This window comes from Palaemon carinicauda, chromosome 30 (genome assembly GCF_036898095.1).
Source record: "Palaemon carinicauda isolate YSFRI2023 chromosome 30, ASM3689809v2, whole genome shotgun sequence".
NCBI classification, from domain to species: Eukaryota; Metazoa; Arthropoda; class Malacostraca; order Decapoda; family Palaemonidae; genus Palaemon; species Palaemon carinicauda.
In genome coordinates, this window is record NC_090754.1 from 76,007,589 (window position 1) to 76,026,165 (window position 18,577).

The 18,577-nt window shown below is 47.2% G+C and overlaps 1 protein-coding gene across 3 annotated transcripts in view; it reads right to left on the reverse strand.

The window, feature by feature from the left end:
• The window catches only part of LOC137623293 (uncharacterized), a 125,245-nt gene extending 108,520 nt beyond the window's left edge, over window positions 1-16,725 (reverse strand). For 2 of the 3 annotated variants that reach the window (XM_068354076.1, XM_068354075.1), the window contains exon 1: window positions 16,448-16,680. In XM_068354076.1, the coding sequence (XP_068210177.1) occupies window positions 16,448-16,522 (75 nt within the window). In that variant the 5' untranslated portion in view covers window positions 16,523-16,680. The other variant, XM_068354077.1, reaches the window with a different exon arrangement.
• Between the last annotated feature and the right edge of the window lie 1,852 nt (window positions 16,726-18,577).

Sequence of the window (18,577 nt, forward strand, 5' to 3'; positions counted from 1 at the left end):
TTATTTAATTTCGACCAGCGTTGGAAGTGATTATTTATTTTTTGAGTAAGTACAGTTTTGTTTATATTTGCTTGTTGTGATTGCGAATGATAGGAACAATTTATATTTATTTTATTATAGTGCGATAGTTTAGTTAGCTAGGAGTGTTTGTAAGTGTTTTGTTTTTTTCATTTTCAGGCCGTGATTCCTCCTTGGAGTATTCCTTTGGAGAACAAAATTTTTTTTGATTGAAGATAAGTGTTGATGGCCTGGATTGTTCTAAAGGATTTCTATTTGACTGCTCTTTGAAACGAAAGAAGCCATTGATCACCGGACTTTGAATTTGTTCTGGTTCTGTTTACTACAGTTGATGATGTTTATGATGATGAGGACAACTTATTGGAATGGAAATTTGAATACACTAATGTTAAATCAATAGGGAAAGATTGATTGTGCATTCAGTCGAATTGACTGAGAGTCTGTGTTGCCATAGTGTGGCATTAATGCAACCGAGTTGTGGCGGTGGGCTTTAAAGGACTGTTAGCCCTTGTGTGGACGAAGGTGTCCACACACATATATTATATGTTCAAGTGTTTTTGTATGTTGGTTTTTGTTAGTGTCAAGTTGTTGTGATTTATTTTGAGATTTTATTGAATGCAGTTTATTTTAGTATTAAGTGATTACTATAGTTTTAAGGTTATAGTTATAAGTGTGGTTGCTGGTTTTTTTTTTTTTTTTTTTTTTTTGTTAGAATATTCTAGACGATAAGAAAATATAGTTTTAAGGGAATGTTTAGATTTTTTTACCTTTTGTTAAAGAGTCTGGTTTAGATAACGTAAGGGGAAAGTTTGTTTTGTTGAGATAATTGTCAGTAGGTGTGATTCAGGGTGAGGGGCTTGTTTTTGAAACATACCGCCACATTATTTTGGCGCCCGAACACGGACAGCCGAGGTGGGATTGAACCAGACTCTTTTACAAAGGTTATATTTAGGATTTTGATTAAAGTTGATGACAATGGAAGGCAAATTAAAGGCTTTGGAGGAGGAATTGCGGCATTATAAAGAACGGGAGCAGAAGTTGATAGTTGAGAAAGAGAGGTTGAACTGTGAGAATGAGGCGATGCAGGAGCTTAGGGAGTTAAAGGGAACAGTAAAGAGAGTGGAAGAAGGGTTGAGATTAGGATACAAGAGAATAAGAGGCGAATGGATGAGCGTATGGATTAATGGTTTGGGGTGATGACAGATCAAATAATGAATACTGTATTATTAAAGAGTTCATGGGTGAAGGCGCAGTCGGAGGAGTGGCCTCTGCTACGGGTAAAGGGTTGCTGGTGGAAGAAAAGGTTAAGGTAAGTGATAATGGGAAAGGAAGTGATAGTGATAGTGATAGTAATAGTGAAGCTAAAGGGACTAGGTATAGTAAGGATGAACAGAAAGGTCAGAGGAAGGATGAAATGAAAGGTATAAGTGATGTGAAGAAAGAGAAAGGAGGAGAAAAAGTGTCAGGATGAGAGCAAGGATGATCGTGAATGGATGAAAGTGGTGAGTAAGAAAAGGGCTAGGATGAGTATAATTAAGGATAGGAGTGTGAGTGTAGAATTAGATTCTTTATATTCTAGCAAGAACTCGATCATGCGAGTGCCTGAGAGGAGGAAGGTCTCCATTGCCTTCCTGGTACACTCCTTGGAGAAATCCTCGGATCGTACAAGGATTCCCAAGGTCTAAAACCAGATATCCAGCCACGAAGTAGCCTACATCGCATACTTGTGACCTTTTGCTGGTTAAGGACTTCAGCTGCCGAGAAAGATACCTGCCGGCTGGAGAGTCTCTCAAGAGAGATCTCCTTGATTAGTTCTTTCAGAGAGTTGTGAAGAGGAAGAGCTGGACTGGGCTCCTCCAGGATCTCAAAGTACCTCCTCTGTTGTACACGAGGAGGTGGGAGGAGCTTGTTAGTAGAGCTGGAACGGTTGGAGAAGGCAAACTCGGAGCGCTGTTGGGCAATCTTAGCACTGGCACTATTCAACCCCTGAGACCAAGGCATGGCTGCACTGGTCTTTGAGGGTTTCTGGGTGCCGAAGATACAGTCCAAGACCGTGTCCTTGCCCTCCTGAAGGGGTATCTCTGGGTCGGAAAACCCGTTGAGAACCCTCATAAGAGTCAGGACCTGCCAGAATGCATGTTCTGACTCTTGTTTCTCTCCTTCTGATGTCAGACTTCCAGCGAAGTCTCCATCTTCCATCTCCAAGAGCTCTTCTTGGGGTGGGTCGCGGACATCCCTCGAGTGGCTCGCTGTCTCCGTCTTTGCAGTCCTGGCAAAGGACTTTGGCAGGGTCTTGGAGTCTTTGGACTCCTTCCGAAGAAGGAGGTAAGACTCCAATTTCGAAGGCCTGGATGTTGTGTCCCTCCTGATCTCTGACTGTGGGGAATTCTCAGCATGAACGGAGGTTTCCTCCGAGGTGGGAAAGTATCCCTGAAGAGATACTGGAGGGACTAGCCTTGATGGCCTGATCGGAGTCCGTTTCGCCCTCGAGGAATCCATGGTTCCGTGTCACGAGTCTAGAGCTATTGCTCTGACGAGTGGCCAGACAGGGCAGGATTGAATGCCTGTGTTACGGCTCTGACTAGGGCACTGAACCAAGGTTGCTGACTGACCGAAGCACTGTCAGACAGATCCCCTGAAGGGAAAGTGACCGAAGGTTCCCTACGAGGAGTTACCGTAATAGGCGAGTCCGCCTTAGAAGAAGACAATTTCAGGATCCTTAACCCCTCTCCTGGTGCCTGTTTCCCTTTTCCAGAAGGGCGCGCTGAAATGCGTTTGCGGGGAGGGGAATGAGGAGATGGTGACCTGGCCGGGTGTAGTTCCTGTGCACGTGACTGTTGGTGCGCACAGACGAAAGTTGGCGCACAAGTGATAGCTGGCGAGTAGGTGAGGGCTGGCGCATGGGTGAGCGTTGGTTTGCAAGCACGAACGAGTGGTGGCGCGCGGGCGAGAGCTGGCACGCTGGCGAGTGTTGACACGCGCGTGCGGGCGATTGCCGGACGCGTATGTCCTGGTGTGCGCATGCGGGAGAGACCTGGAACGCAGGAGCGCGCTGGCGCGCAGGTGAGCACTGGATTGCGCGTGTTGTTTACACGCACATAGGTGTGTTATGGTGCGTGCACGCACGAGAGTGATGGAGGGTGGGTGAACGCTGGCACGCAGGAGAATATTGGCGCGCCGGAGCTCGCTGACGTGCAGGCGAGTGCTGGCGCGCGCTGGTGCACAGGAGAGTTTTGATGCGCTGGAGATTGCTGACGCGCAGGAGGGTGCTGGCAAGTGGGAGACCGTGGGGGCAGGGCGCGCAGGAGTGTTGGCGCGTAGGCGCATGTTGTAGTTGCCGTCTATGAGGGCGAGCAGGTGAAGGGGCGCGCCGAAGCATTGTAGAGCGCTGACGAGCAGGCTGGTGTTAACGAGCTACTAGTGAGCGCTGATGTCCTGTAGGGGGTTCGCGAGCTGCAGGGCGATGGAGCGCAGCTGGGCACTTCGGTAGGGCCTCAAGAGGCTTTACCGGAAACAGGAACGGTGATGGAATGTTGGCAGGTCTGATGGGTGGAAAGTCAAGAACTGGGATGTGCCCTTTGTAAGGGCAACCATCCACTGATGGGATAGCGAACGATCCGCAGAGAGGTCCAGGACCGAAGTCGGAGGACTAGTAGCATGTCCAGTGACGGTTGAAGGTCAGATGACTGCTGCGGTGGCTCCTCGGCAAGTGAAGGCTGCGACGACAAAGCAGAAGAGTCAAAAAGGCGCCTCTTCACCGATGAGGCGAAGTGTAGGACGAGCTTTCCGATGAAGGCGCCCTCTAGGGGCCGTTGGATCAGCAAGCTGACCGTACGCTGCAGCAGTCCTCCGAAGAGGAGTTTCTATGAGTGAACTCGGGGAGAAACTCACAGGACTGACAGATGTTGGACTTAGTTTCCCCCTCGGAGGATGTTCAGGAACGGGGGAAACTAAGTCGCCAGCAACCGCTGGAGAGTCTGGAGGGGCAGAGGAGTCCGATGAGATCAAGGGTGACACCTCTGACACTACAACGTCGACAAGATCCAGAGGATCTACTTCTGACGGCACCGATGACTGCTGAACTGTAGCACCTTTGAGGATGATTTGCACCAATGTGTCCTTGGAGGGTGGACCCGAGAGCCCCAAGGATGACCAAACCTGTAACAAAGGGGTTAGTGACAAGCCCTCACCCGGGGGGAGAGGTGGGGCCACTTCGCTAGGGGAAGCAACACCATCTCTCGAGGACTGGGGTTGGCCGACATTTACTTGGTCTACGCTACTACTCGACGGTCTCTCGGAAGAGGCCGAACGAGTAAGAGCTTCGGAGGAGGGCCGGGAGACGGAAGAAGAGGTCTTGGGTTTTCCTCCCTTTGAAGGAACCTTCGAAAGAGAAATATGACAAACTTATAACAGAGTTTGTATTTTTCCTAACATACAAACCCGAATTCTTTACTATAGGAGATATTCTAGCGCGAGATGGAAAACACGGCAGAAAAACCTTAACAAGGTCGTTAACGACCGGGCCAGTAGTTATCCACCTGTTAGGGGTGGGGGACTGCCGGCCGGTAGCTACTGAATACCTTCTTCTAGCTAGGACTATATTAGGGGGCGGTGACAGAGGGAAGATTTGAGTAAAGAATTCGGGTTTGTATGTTAGGAAAAATACAAACTCTTACAAGTTTGTCCTTTGTTCCTACACTAAATACAAACCCTCATTCTTTACTATAGGAGACTTAGTCTTGAGGTCAGGGTGGACGAAGGGTTCCCTATTCCTAGGGAAGATAGTCCTCAGACTAGACTCTATTGATGAACAAATCTCCCATTAACTTTCTTTGTAGATCACCAAAATCTTAGCACGACTGAAGGTTTGTAATTACGTGGAAACAAATACTTCAGTATGAAGAGGGTCGGGAACAATGACCTGGACCCTTTCATACATAGGATTCCCCTGACCTTGAAAAGGGGAATCCTCGTGACTACGAGTATAACTTATACCCTGTGAGAGGAGTCAGATGAGTTTCATACCTTATTTCCATTGGAGAGTCCAGCTGAAACTGGTTACAGACTAGGATACCCAGATGGGAGGAAGAAAGGAGCAGAAGATAGATGGATGTTCTTCTAAAACCTAGTGTAACACAGAATCCTCGACCAATGGCTACTGTCCCCTGAAAAGGTGCAAAGGTAGTTACAGCACCTGTTGCCCTGCCACAATAGGCCCTATAGAAAAGGTGTTTAGAGACCTATGTGTCACATCGGTTAAATAGTGAGAGGTGAATGTAGATTGGCGCTTCCAGAATCCAGCTCTTAAGATTTGGGAGGCTGAAAAATTCTTCTTAAATGCCAGAGGCAGCCACTCCCCTAACTTGATGGGCTTTGGGTTGAGCTGCCTCTGGGTCTCCGTGAATGGCTCTCGCAAAAACTTTCTTGAGCCAGAAAGAGATGGTGTTGCGAGAGATTCCCTTCTTTACCTTATTGGCACTGAGGAAGAGATGACGCAGGCGTGGTCTGAAAGGTCTGGTGCGCTTCAGGTATTTCTTTAGCGCCCTGACTGGGTACAGTAGCAAATGGTCAGTATCCTGTGTTACCCTATTGAGGCTGGAAAATTGAAATTCTCTAAACCTCTCATCGGCTGATGAAGGATTCTGAGTTTTGGCCACAAAGCCTGGCACGAAGTTGAGAGAGACTTCCCCCCCCCCATCCTCTAGAATGGGTGACTTCGTAGGATAGACCATGAAGTTCACTAACCCTTTTTGCCGAGGCCAGGGCTACTAGGAAGACGGTCTTAAGGGTTAGGAAGTAGTCAGAGGCCCTATCTAAGGGCTCATAGGGAGGTCCCTTCAAGGAACATAAGACCAGGGACACGTCCCAAGGTGGTGGTCTGATCTCCACTGGGGGGCAAGATCTCTCAAAACCTCAAATCAACAAGGTGATATCTTCTGAGGTGAGAAGGTCAACTCCTCTCAGTCTACAAATGAGGCTTAAGGCTGAACGGTAGCCCTTAATTGCCGAGACTGATAGGAGTTTCTCCTCCCTCAGGTACACCAGGAAGTCTGCCACTAATGGAAGAGAGGGATTGAGTGGAGACACGTCTCGCCCTCTACACCAAGCTGCAAACATTCTCCATTTTGCTTTGTAGAGGTTCATGGAAGATTGGCGCAGGTGCCTGGACATGTGTTCAGCCACCTTCCCTGAAAAGCCTCTGCTTCTGAGGAGAGACTGGACAGCCTCCAGGCGTGAAGCTTCAGGAAGTGGATTCTCCCGTGGGGGATACCACTATGTGGCTGCGTCAACAGACAGGGTTCTGGAGGTAGAAACCTCGGCACTTGAACCAGCAGGGAAAGGTTTGCGTAACACTCTGCTTGGCCACGCCAAAGCTATTAGCGTTAGTTTGCAGTTCCGGGAGGTCCTGAGCTTGTTGATCACCCTTCTGAGCAGGCAAAAGGGTGGAAAGGCATATGCGTCCAGGTTGTCCCAGGAGTGTTGAAGGGCGTCCTAGATCGCTGCCTGATGGTCTGGAACTGGGGACCCGTAGCAGGGAAGTTTCACATTCAGAGAGGTGGCGAACAGGTCTTTTGTGGGGAAACCCCACAAAGCTATTACTGTCTTCACTACTCATGGATCCAAAGACCATTCGCCACTCAGCACTTGATGATGCCTGCTCAGTTGATCTGCCGCGATGTTTCTTCGGCCCAGAATAAACCTGGAATGGAAGCGGTAATAGAGTCATTCCCGATATCGGAAAAAATTGTCCCACTGGGAGGGCCAACGTGATCCGCCTGACCAAGGGGAATGGGGGTTAAGTCAATGGTGCCGCTCTTCCTTGACTTCCCCCCGGAGGATGGAGGCAAGGAAGAGTCTGAAGGGAGAGATCGAGAGGCCTAAGAAGAGGCCCGAGACTCCTTACCTTTCGACGGCGAACCTGGAGGTAACGAATCCTTTTTGGATTTCTTCTTCTTTCTCTTCACGAAGTTTTACCACTGAGAGGGCGACTATTCTCTACATACTTGGCAGGGGGAGGCTTCAGAACACCTATGACCTCTGCACGAAGGGCATAGGGAATGAGGATCCACCTCCGGTGGTGACATGAATGTGCCACAAGATTTCAGGGGAATCCCGGGGCACTTCCTCATATTAGAGGACATCACATCTAATGAAGAAAGAAAAAGAAAAAGTTAATCAAAAACACACTAAAGAAAGGCTAGTCTGCCAGTCAAACAAAAGCAGGAGCAGCGGTGTTACCACTGCGATGGCTAGAATTTGATTGAAGGTATTCAGTAGCTACCAGCCGGCAGTCCCCCACCCCTAACAGTTGGATAACTACCGGCCCGGTCGTTAACGACCTTGTTAAGGTTTTTCTGCCGTGTTTTCCATCTCGCGCTAGAATATCTCCTATAGTAAAGAATTCGGGTTTGTATGTTAGGAAAAATACAAACTCTGTTATAAGTTTGTCATATTTCTCATTCAAAGGTTCCTTCGAAGGGAGGAAAACCCAAGGCCTCTTCTTCCATCTCCCGGCCCTCCTCCGAAGCTCTTACTAGTTCGGCCTCTTCTGAGAGACCGTTGAGTAGTAACGTAGACCAAGTAAATGTCGGCCAACCCCGGTCCTCGAGAGATGTTGTTGCTTCCCCTAGCGAAGTGACCCCACCTCTCCCCCCGGGTGAGGCCTTGTCACTAACCCCTTTGTTACAGGTTTGGTTGTCAGTCCCCCACCCCTAACAGGTGGATAACTACCGGCACGGTCGTTAACGACCTTGTTAAGGTTTTTCTGCCGTATTTTCCAGCTCGCGCTAAAATATCTCCTATAGTAAAGAATGATTGTTTGTCATTAGTGTAGGAACAAATCCCGCTTAGACTTCTTCCGCCGTTGCCCAAACCTCTCCCACTGGAAGGAAGACCACTCCCTACATTCATTACACTTATTATCACTATCACACCGTTGACCTCTGCATATAGGACAAAGGGTGTGAGAATCTGTCTCCACCGCCGACATAAATGTTCCATAAGGCAGGTCGGTGAGTCCAGGGCAGGTGCGCATGGTAGCAGAAGTCAACTTCACAAACACACACTAGAAAAAGATAAAGCAAAAAAAAAGATTAATGGCTGTCCAAATAAGGCGAAGGATGAAGAGCGGCAACGTCCGTTCACCATCAGAGCCAAAAGCAAAGTGAGCTCAATCACAAGTGTGTGAGGGGGGGAGTAGCAAGCTATCCTCCCCTACCCCCACTAACTAGCGGTGCGAGTAGTTAACCCTCACTAAACTTTAATGGCTCGTCATTTCAGCTACGCCAAAAGTAAAACCCCTAATAAATAACGTGGTTTGTATTCCAGTTACAGAACAAACTTGCCTTTGCTTCTCTATTCATTATTCTCTGGGACACATAATAAATCCTCGTAAAATTGCACAAAATATGGGGGATCCTAGGTAAAACTTCAGAAGAATGACGCACTCAATTTAAAAAAAAATAAAAATCACCTACATTGAATGAGCTCGTGAAAAGCTATATAAAAAAGGTATAGGTTTTATATGAGAGATTAAACAACTTAGGTTGCTAAGTTTTTACCTCAATTTTTTCTTAGCCGGGAGAGACGTTTCCTCTACGGCAATGCTTACTTTTAATAAGTCTTTTAACTTACTTTCTTACACAAGCACGATCAGTTCCAATTACAGCTAATTGGCTGAAAGCTGTCACATCATTATGATGTAATGGTTTCATATTCAATTATGAACGAATTCAGTCGAAAACCAAGTTTTAAAAGGATTTCAGTGGACTAATATGACAAATTCGTAGATAATTTGTATTTTTCCTAACTATACAAACCTTAGCTATTTACATGGGGTAATTACTTTGGCGCAGCCGATGACGAGCCATAAAGTTTTAACAAGGGTTTCCTACCCCACCGCTAGTTAGCGGGGGGGGAGGGGTAGCTAGCTTCCCCTCCCCCCTCACACACACACACCGGTGAATAGCTCACTTTACTTAGAGGTAGGACTTATCTTAGGGGACAGGGCTGGCGGGCACATAACTGTAAATAGCTAAGGTTTGTATAGTTAAGAAAAATAAAAATTATCTACGAATTTGTCATTTGTTCCGTAACTGAAATACAAACCACGCTATTTACATGGGGTGACTTAACCCTTAGGAAGGGGGTTAAGTCCCCTGCCATACTGGCTTTGGCTTGCCCAGGGGCCCCGAACCCGAGTCTATTAAAAGAACTCAGGGGTCGAGGGGCCCCTACACCTCGCAGGCAGTTGTGAGACTGCTGCGTCCTACGTATGCTGTGTGCGAAGGTGAACAGTGACTCGTCCTAGGAAGTTGACCCGGAGTTCTTCAGATGGAAATCTAGGCTAGGACTCTCCCAATACCACCTTTTCAGGGTATGGGGACATGACAGTATTACAACTTAATACTAGGAACACAAGGAAGCATGGCTTACCTGCAGAGGTTTGAGGTCCGCTGTGCAAAGGACCCAGGATGCTGTTTCTCTCCAAGGGAGGAGAGGATGAAGAAAAGAAAAGGGCCAGACAGATCTTTTCATTCACACAGACTAAAACCGGGTAACAATGCCCTCAACCTTCTGCTACTTGTCCAATAAGAAGCCTGAGGTTAGACCAGCTGTTGTGCAGCCACCACAGGGCCGATAGAGAACGTATCGAGCCTCCTGTGTGTCACGTCTTGCAGGTAGTGGGCCGTGAAGGTGGTCTGACACTTCAACACCCCAGCTTGCAGGACCTGCGTCACTGAAAAGTTCTTCTTGAAGGCCAGGGACGTAGCCAGGCCCCTGACGTCGTGCGCCCTAGGGCGACGTGACGGAGGAGGGTCAGGATTCAAGGTCAGATGGATTACCTTACGAATCCAGGCAGAGATGGTATTCCTGGTGACCCTCCTCTTCGTTTCCCCGGTGCTCACGAACAACACTCGCACCTGGGGGCAGAGAGCTGCTGTTCTTTTAAGATACAACCTCAGACTCCTGACTGGGCACAGTAGGAGATGGTCTGGGTCATCTGTTACAGAACGGAGACTCGAAAACTGGGAAGAGTCGAACCTTGGGTCTGGCACTCCCGGGTTCTGAGTCTTAGCCACAAACTCAGGGACGAAGCTGAACGTTACCTCCCCCCATTCCCTTGAATGGGCGACGTCGTAAGAGAGACCATGAAGTTTGCTGACTCGCTTGAAGTTTGCTGACTCCCTTGGGACCAGGGCAAAGCTGCACTGGCCCTAGAGGGTTTCTGAGTGCCGTAGACGCGGTCCAGGACCGTGTCCTTCCCTTCACGAGGTGGGGCCTCAGGGTCTGGGATCCCATTAAGGTTCCTCATGAGGGTCAGGACTTGCCAGAACGCACGTTCTGACTCCTGGTGCTCTCCTCCTGAAGGACTTGCAGCGAAGTGTCCCGTCCCCAGAGGCTCTTCCTGGGGGGACACGTGGACATCCTCGACGGCTCTAGACGGTTCCTGCCCGATCCTAGCTGACAATTTGGGAATCGTCTTAAGAGTACTTAGGCTCCCTCCTGGGCGGGATATAGGACTCGAGAAGCGAAGGAGGCAGGTCCTTCTCCACCTCTGGACGAGGAGACCTCTCGGGAAGAGGAGGAACCTCCCCCATTGGTGCGATGGGGAAGTATTCCTGCTCGTCCGACTCTCCTGAGGAGGGGTAATCCTCCTCCGCAGGGGAGGGCGAGAAGGTCTGAGGGGGAGTAGGAACCTTGCGTAAGGATCTACGCGGAGACAGAATATGCCTCGGAGGAGGATCCACGGGAGAGACTCCTCTCTTCCTCTTCAGGGGGGAGGAAGCTGCCGTTGGTTCGCGACCCGAATCAGAGAGGGCTGGCTTAATCACCTGCACAAGAGCTCTGAGTAGGGTGCCGAACCAGGGCTGCTGTCTGACAGCACTCCCTCTGGAGGAAAGGGGATCGAGGGATCCCTAGGAGGAGTCGACAAACGAGGGTTCGCCTGCAGGGCTGAAAGAGAAGAATTCCTAGACCTGTCCTGGGAGCGCTCCCACTCTGGCGAGCGCTTGCGGGGTGGGGAGCGCGACAAAGAAGAGTCCGCCTGGCGGCGATCGTGCTGGGGCTCGTGCAACGGGCCCTGATCAGGGTCGCGCGAGGATGGGTAACGCGATCCTGGAAACTCGCGCGCGCACACCCGCGTGGTCAGGCTTGGGCGCGAGGGCGTGCAGGTGGGTGTTCAGGAGCGATGGCGCGCAGGCGACAGCACATGGGCGCGCAGCAGCTGGAGTGGGAACATGGCCGCGAGAGCGCGTAGGCGTGCGACGATCAGGAGCTGGAGCAGAAGGAGGCCGAAGGGCGCGAGATAACGGGGGCGCCTGAGCGCGAGTCCGGAAGAACCGGCCGAGGGCGCGGTAGCGCTGGAGCAGGGTCGCGAGCGACCTGGGAGCGAGAGGGTTGGCGCTGGTCCGGTAAGACTGGCACACTTGCCTGTGGGGGCGCTGGTCGCGTTGGCGATCGTGGGCGCGCATCAGGATGCGGTCGCACCGGAGTGCGAAGCTGAAGCGGCCGTGCAGGGCGAGCCGCGTGAGGGCGCTCCGGAGTTCGTTGGGCAATCTTAGTTGTCTTAAATACAGGAACAGGGCGTGATACTGGAGCGCCGTGCGCGATTGTGTCGGTAACAAGCTCGTGCGGTCTAGAAGGAGAGCCCAGAGGCGGCCGTGAGCACCTGTGCGCTAACTTGGGAGCCTCTTGGGCGACGCGCTGAGCTATAGCGACGCGTGGTCGCGTTGGTGAGCGCATGGGCGCTGGTAAAGGAACTATGCGCGGACGCCTATCGCGTGTCTCCCTAGGTGGGCGCGATGGATCGAAAGTAACGCGCGGGCGCGTTAGTGTGCGCGTGAGCGCTGGAACTGGAACCGCGCGTGGGCGCGCGTCGTGCTTTTCCCCCCGAAGGGCGCGACGAGTCCGCAGGAACCTGAGTGCGCCTGTGCGCCAACTCAGGAACCTCCTGGACCGCGCGCGATGAAACAGGAATTGGGGGGCGCCGAGGCGCTGGAGGGCGCGTGGGCACGGGCGGCCGCTAGGGCACCGGTGGACGTGTAGGCGCCGTATCAGGAACTGGGCACGTTTGCGCAGGTGAGCGCGGTGGCGCTATATCAGGAGCAGGGCGCGTATGCGCAATTGGGCGCTTGCGCGCTACTTCAGGAACTGCTGGAGGGTGACGGGGCGCCGAAGGGCGTGGGCGCGCAGGGGGACCCTGGCGCGTGGCAGAAACAGAGGCGAGAACGCTTAAGGGTGAGCGCCGAGGCGCTATGTCAGGATCAGCAGGAACAACAGCAGGCTTGCGCGCAGGGGATGCCTGGCGCTCAGGGGCGAGAGGCGCAGTTTCGCGCTCAAGTCCCTGTAGTCCCAAAGGGCCAGGATACTGCACAGGGGTAGTATCAGGTGGCGCGTAGAGCGCATCAGGATCTTTAGATGTAGATGGTCTGGGCGACAGGTCACAAAGTCCCGAAGGACGACCATCCTCCGAAGGGGATCGCGAACGATCCTCGGAGAGGTCTAGGTTGATAGCTGGCAGGACAGGAGAACGGCAAGTCGTCTCCTCCGCAAAGGACTGTGGTGACGACGAGCAGAAGAGGCGCCTCCTAACCCCTTTGAAGGGGGAAGGAAGGCCTCTACGGCGAAGGGGAGGACGAGCCTTCCGCCTTATACGCCCACGAGGGGCCGTGGGATCAGCAGGCTGACCATCGATGGGCCTCGGAAGAGGAGTTTCTATAAGTGAACTCCCCCGAGAAGGAGTATCACCGGCAGGAGAGACCGTGGGACTAAGCTCCTCCCCCGAAGGATGTTCAGAGGGGGAGTCAGAGCTTTCCGCTACCGCAGCCACAGGAACGGGCGTTTGGCCAGACCCACGGGATGTTTCCGACACAACAACGTCAACCACAGACAGAGGATCTATGTCCGCTTAAGTTGACGATTGTTCAGCGGCCGCACCCCGCTTGATCATGTCAAACAGAGCTTCCTTGGAGGGCGAACCCTGCAGCCCCAAGGAAGCCCAAAGCTGAAACAGATCATCATTAGATACAACTACCTCCTCCGAGGGGGAAGGGGCAGCCGCCTCGCTATGGGAGGCAACGACCTCTCCCTCACCCCGGGATCGGTTAATAACATTAACAACATTACAGTCTACGCTACCACTCGCCGGCACGAGTGGGAGCTTCGGAGGAGGAAAGGGCGGCGGAAGAAGACGACCTGGGATTTTCTCTCTTCCGAGAAGCCTCCGAAGGAGAAAGATCCCTTTTAGCCTTCTTCTTACGTTGCCGGGCAAACCTCTCCCACTCGGAGGTAGACCACTCCCTACACTCAATACACACATTAGACATATCACACCGTTGGCCCCTACACTGAGGGGATAAGGAGTGAGGATCCGTGTCCAAGGCCGACATAAAGGTCCCACAAGGGCGGCCGGGAATTCCAGGGCACGTACGCATGACGAGTAATAGAGGCCAACTTTACAGACACACTGAAAAGAAAAAGCAAACAAGATTATGGCAGTCAACAAAGAGGAGAGCGGTGACAGGTCTGTCGTCTCTCCGAGCCAAAAGTAAAGTGAGCTATTCACCGGTGTGTGTGTGAGGGGGGAGGGGTAGCTAGCTACCCCTCCCTAAACCCCCCGCTAACTAGCGGTGGGGTAGGAAACCCTCGTTAAAACTTTATGGCTCGTCATCGGCTGCGCCGAAGTAATTACCCCATGTAAATAGCGTGGTTTGTATTTCAGTTACGGAACAAACTGTTATCGCTTAACATCCACTAGTATCCGTGTTTGACTAAATACTTCTAATAATGAAGGAAAAAACGGGGTTCAGTTCCTTTGAAATTATGTTACGTGTTGGATGTCAGTCATGGAGTCAACGAATTTAGGGTATTTTCCTCAAATTTAGGATACTGGTAATTTCACTGAATTTAGTATAATACCCCCAATTTTCGTATAATTTCCTTTAATTTATGGTAATGACAGCTATTTCAACGCTACAGCCAAGTTTCACAGTAATTCTGGCGTATTGAATAATTTTTTTAATCTCACTGTGATATCCCTAAAAGGATAGTGTCCCAAGTCCTATTCTACTGCAACACTTCTGTAAAGACACCCCAAAAAAAGAAAAAAGAAAAAAAAATTAATAAAAAGTGTCAATCATGAGGTAAGGAATTATCTGTGATTTACTTTATCCTAATTTAAGGATTTATTTGAGTTTTACTTTAAGTTTGGGACCTGGGAAGGACGGTCCAGCTAGGGGTTGTGACCTGGGAAGGGCATTCGGGGGGAAGGGGGGGGGGGGCTGGCCCGGCTAAAGGTTGTGATCTGGGACCTGTTAGGGTAGGTGGGTTTGTTAGGTTCTGTACCCTTTTAAAACCTCAAAATTGTAAAATAATCAAGTTTTGTGACCTGGGAACTGGGAAGGAGGGTCCAAGGGGCTTGCCCTGGGCTAGGGGTTGGGACTTGGGAATTCCTAGGTTAGGTTTGGTGCATTTACAAACCTCAAAAGTGTTAACTGAGGTTACCCATTACAGTCTGACTGTCTCAGCTGTGGTAAGGGAAGTGATCAATGAAAGGGTTAAAAATGGGTTCTTCTGAAAGTAAGAAAGTGCTGAGGTGTATGTATGATGACAGCCATGCCACATAACTACCCATTTTCAACCCTATAGCTAGGAATACAGTAGTCTAAAGGGGGGGGGTTGAAGGGAGTTTAGGCCACCAGTTAATTAAGTAAGGTGAGGACACAGCTTGTAGGTTAGGTTAGGTGGGGAAGTTTTAAGTTAGTGGTGCTCTATGCACATTTTCTTGTCCGTCGATATACAAAGGCTCCAAACGACCTTTGCAGTCAGAAAGACTAAGAACAACAGGGTCATTTTTTCAGTCTTTAAATATGAAATCTTTTGTGGCACTGCCAAACATGATGTTCTTCTTTTAAAAATCCTTTAACTAATTTACAATAGATAAGGCACTTACCACAATTCATGAGTAATAATTTACCAGTAGATTTTTCATGTTTAAAACTGATGGAAATGACCATAGAATAGGAATGTTTAAAATTGGCGCACAGAAACATCCAACCGAAACGAACAAACAAAAGAACTGTGTCAAAATGAAGATAGTCGGTACCACATTGAAGGTGAGTGATTTGTTAAAAGAAAAAAAAAGCCATGTAATAATGAAGGCCCTGATTAGCTTTTGAAGTGATGGCAATAGCAGCCAGGTTCTATGATAAAATGGTAAATCAAAAATGATTTTTGAAAGGGAAACTGTTCATTTACAAGTTGTAATGTAGCAATTCTGAAAAGAAAATTGTCAATGGGTTATAAATAATTTTTTGTATATCCAGAAAGTGTCGATGTTAATGCAATTTGGCTTTTAATTCATAATATCTGTGGGACGGCTAATCATTATGAGTGGTACCCTACGTGGGGTAAGGGAAACATAAGTACGAGTAGTTTTCATGACCAGCAAAGAGTATAAGTACATAAAGTACACGATAGCATATGCAGTTATAAAAACACTTGGTTCAAATCTTTGAGAAGAATTAGATATCATTGTCCTACATCACTGACAAGAAATATACTTTTAGATTTATCATTGTCCTACATCACTGACAAGAAATATACTCTTAGATTTATCATTGTCCTACATCACTGACAAGAAATATACTCTTAGATTTATCATTGTCCTACATCACTGACAAGAAATATACTCTTAGATTTATCATTGTCCTACATCACTGACAAGAAATATACTCTTAGATTTATCATTGTCCTACATCACTGACAAGAAATATACTCTTAGATTTATCATTGTCCTACATCACTGACAAGAAATATACTTTTAGATTTATCATTGTCCTACATCACTGACAAGAAATATACTTGTAAGACAACAGATTATCTTAGATCAATTAACATTAATACCTTATGTGAGTAATACAAATAAGATAATCTTCTAACTCTTAAATAAGTAGCACACAAGATTCACCAAGGTTAAATTAAGGTACACACCATTTCTTCAGTTTACCTGCCCAGCCCCACCCCTCGCCCCCCACAACTCCTTTAGGCCTAAGCAATCTAGGACACAAGTTATCAGGATAATAAGCTGACAACAGCATAGTTTGACAACTTTTCCAAATTCTTTTGCACCTTGGGCATAATACTACCTACACTCAGCCATACACTAGCTATTAGATACAAAACAAAGCTAACTGCTATTCAAACATAGCAAGTTTGGCCGGGGTATGGACTTAGGCCCTTGTATCCCTCAGTTCTGTAACGCCATGATGCTTACTACCTTCTGCCTCCGCCCACATCTCGACCTCCACAACTTTAGTTGTGAACTAAACTCCTCCTCTTAGGTCTGGATTAAAAAAACCAGTTGATTCGTTTAAAACAATCATCAAACTTTAATTCTGTAAAGGTAGACTGAAAATTACCCACCCACCTTTGCCCAAAATCCAAGGTAAAAAGTTCGAACAAGAAGCCAGAGGGGCGCGAATGAGCAGCATCCCTTGACCATTCACCTCGTAGGGCAACAGGGTACTCATCCCACATCTATTTTGACTAATTGAATTTGTCTTACTACGATATTACATGGAATAAAACACTATTCCATTTCCTACAGTTTTCTATTTGAAAATTGTGGCTAAATATCTTTCTTTAACATCAAAACAGGTAATAAACGTAAGAGGCTGACCTTAGCTTGACAAGGGACAAGAGGCGCTCCGGGGGATATAATGAAATTGTCGAAATATTTATGGTATAACTAATATATTTTGATTTGAATATATTCTAAAAATATTACATAACCATTTCATAATATTTCTTATCATTATTTTTATCAATATTTTGGAATCAATTTTATCTTGTGTTTGGCGTACTCTTTTAAAGAGTATAAATCACTAATAATAAATAGAGCCAATAAACAATAGTGGTTCCAGTAACGTTTTTAAGAAAGAAAACGGCTGATTTTATAGGAGACCACTTTGTTTTTATTTATCGCTTTGCACTTATCAATGCACCGAATTAATGCATATGTGATGCCATTATATTTTAGGTTTTAAGACTCCACATAAACCTTGCTTCTTCCATATACATGAGAGGAATTTTCCAATAATAATCATAAAATTGTATAGTGTAGAGTCTAATAACACATTTATTTATGACAAAGATTCTTGTTTCTTTTTCATCAGACCATGGGGACAAGATCATTCAAAGGCTAGATTCTTGAGTGTTTACATAAATAATCATGTGTAATTATATTGATATTGAAGGGTCTCTTTATCATCTTTATTTATAATAGTTCTATCTATTCAACCAAGCTAATGTCATGTTACAACGAACTAAACCAGTTTAACTATCAAGAATTTTCTTTTACTTTCTTTGTCCCGAATAAAACAACTATAAATTACTAATTTTCCCCTTAAACAACATTTCATTCAACACCATATAATAAAATTTGTAGAAAATCAAATGATCTGCACCCTCTTACAATGATTAATAAACCAAACGCAAAGCAAGACTTGAGAGCCTCATCTCTAATTCATCAATCTTCCCTTTGTTATAGGAGAGAAGTATTGGGATTAACGGTCTATGTAAAACTGAGAACAATACATATGCTTCAAACATTAAGTTAATTGAAAGCAAGGCTACTATGGATATATATGCCCATTAACGACATCTATTTCTGAAGATTATTTCTAAATTTTCCACAACAATAAGACAGTGTTCTCTCTCTCTCTCTCTCTCTCTCTCTCTCTCTCTCTCTCTCTCTCTCTCTCTCTCTCTCTCTCTCTCTCTCTCTCTCTCTCTCTCTCTCTCTCTCTCTCTCTCTCTCTACACACACACACACACACACACACACACACACACACATATATATATATATATATATATATATATATATATATATATATATATATATATATATATGTGTGTGTGTGTGTGTGTGTGTGTGTGTGTGTGTGTGTGTGTGTGTGTTCGTGTCTGTGTCTGTGACTGTGTGTGTGTGTGTGTGTGTGTGTGTGTGTGTATTCAACATTAAACTACTTCCCTAACAGGTAATGATTCCAGAGAAGAAGCATCAATTCAGCCTTTAACTGTTGAATTTTGAATGAACACCGTATTCGATACAGCTTCTATAAATAAAGTTGCTTCATGCACCGACTCACAAGGTTCAACAGCATTGTATTTAACCCTTTTCAACACCCTGATTTTTATTCACATGGATGAAATATACTCACTTAACGTGGGTGTCTATGCTTGTATTTTCGGAACATTACAGTTCTTACTTCCTAATATGTCTTTTTTTATATAAAGGATAGTTTACTCCCTATTTCTTTCATATATTCCTGCCTTGACTTCCACGGATAATTCAAGTCTATTTACAATCCTAATCTTACATGAGCCACTGCTACCTTTATTTCTTCGTGTATTCTGTAACTCGCCTCTAATTTCGTCTTATTATCCTCTGTTATATTCTCTACTAAATTACTTATAATTGTCTATTTCCAGTCTTGTACTATTCCTAAAAGTCTAACAACTCCATATCCCTCTTTTCTGTTTACTCTCCTTG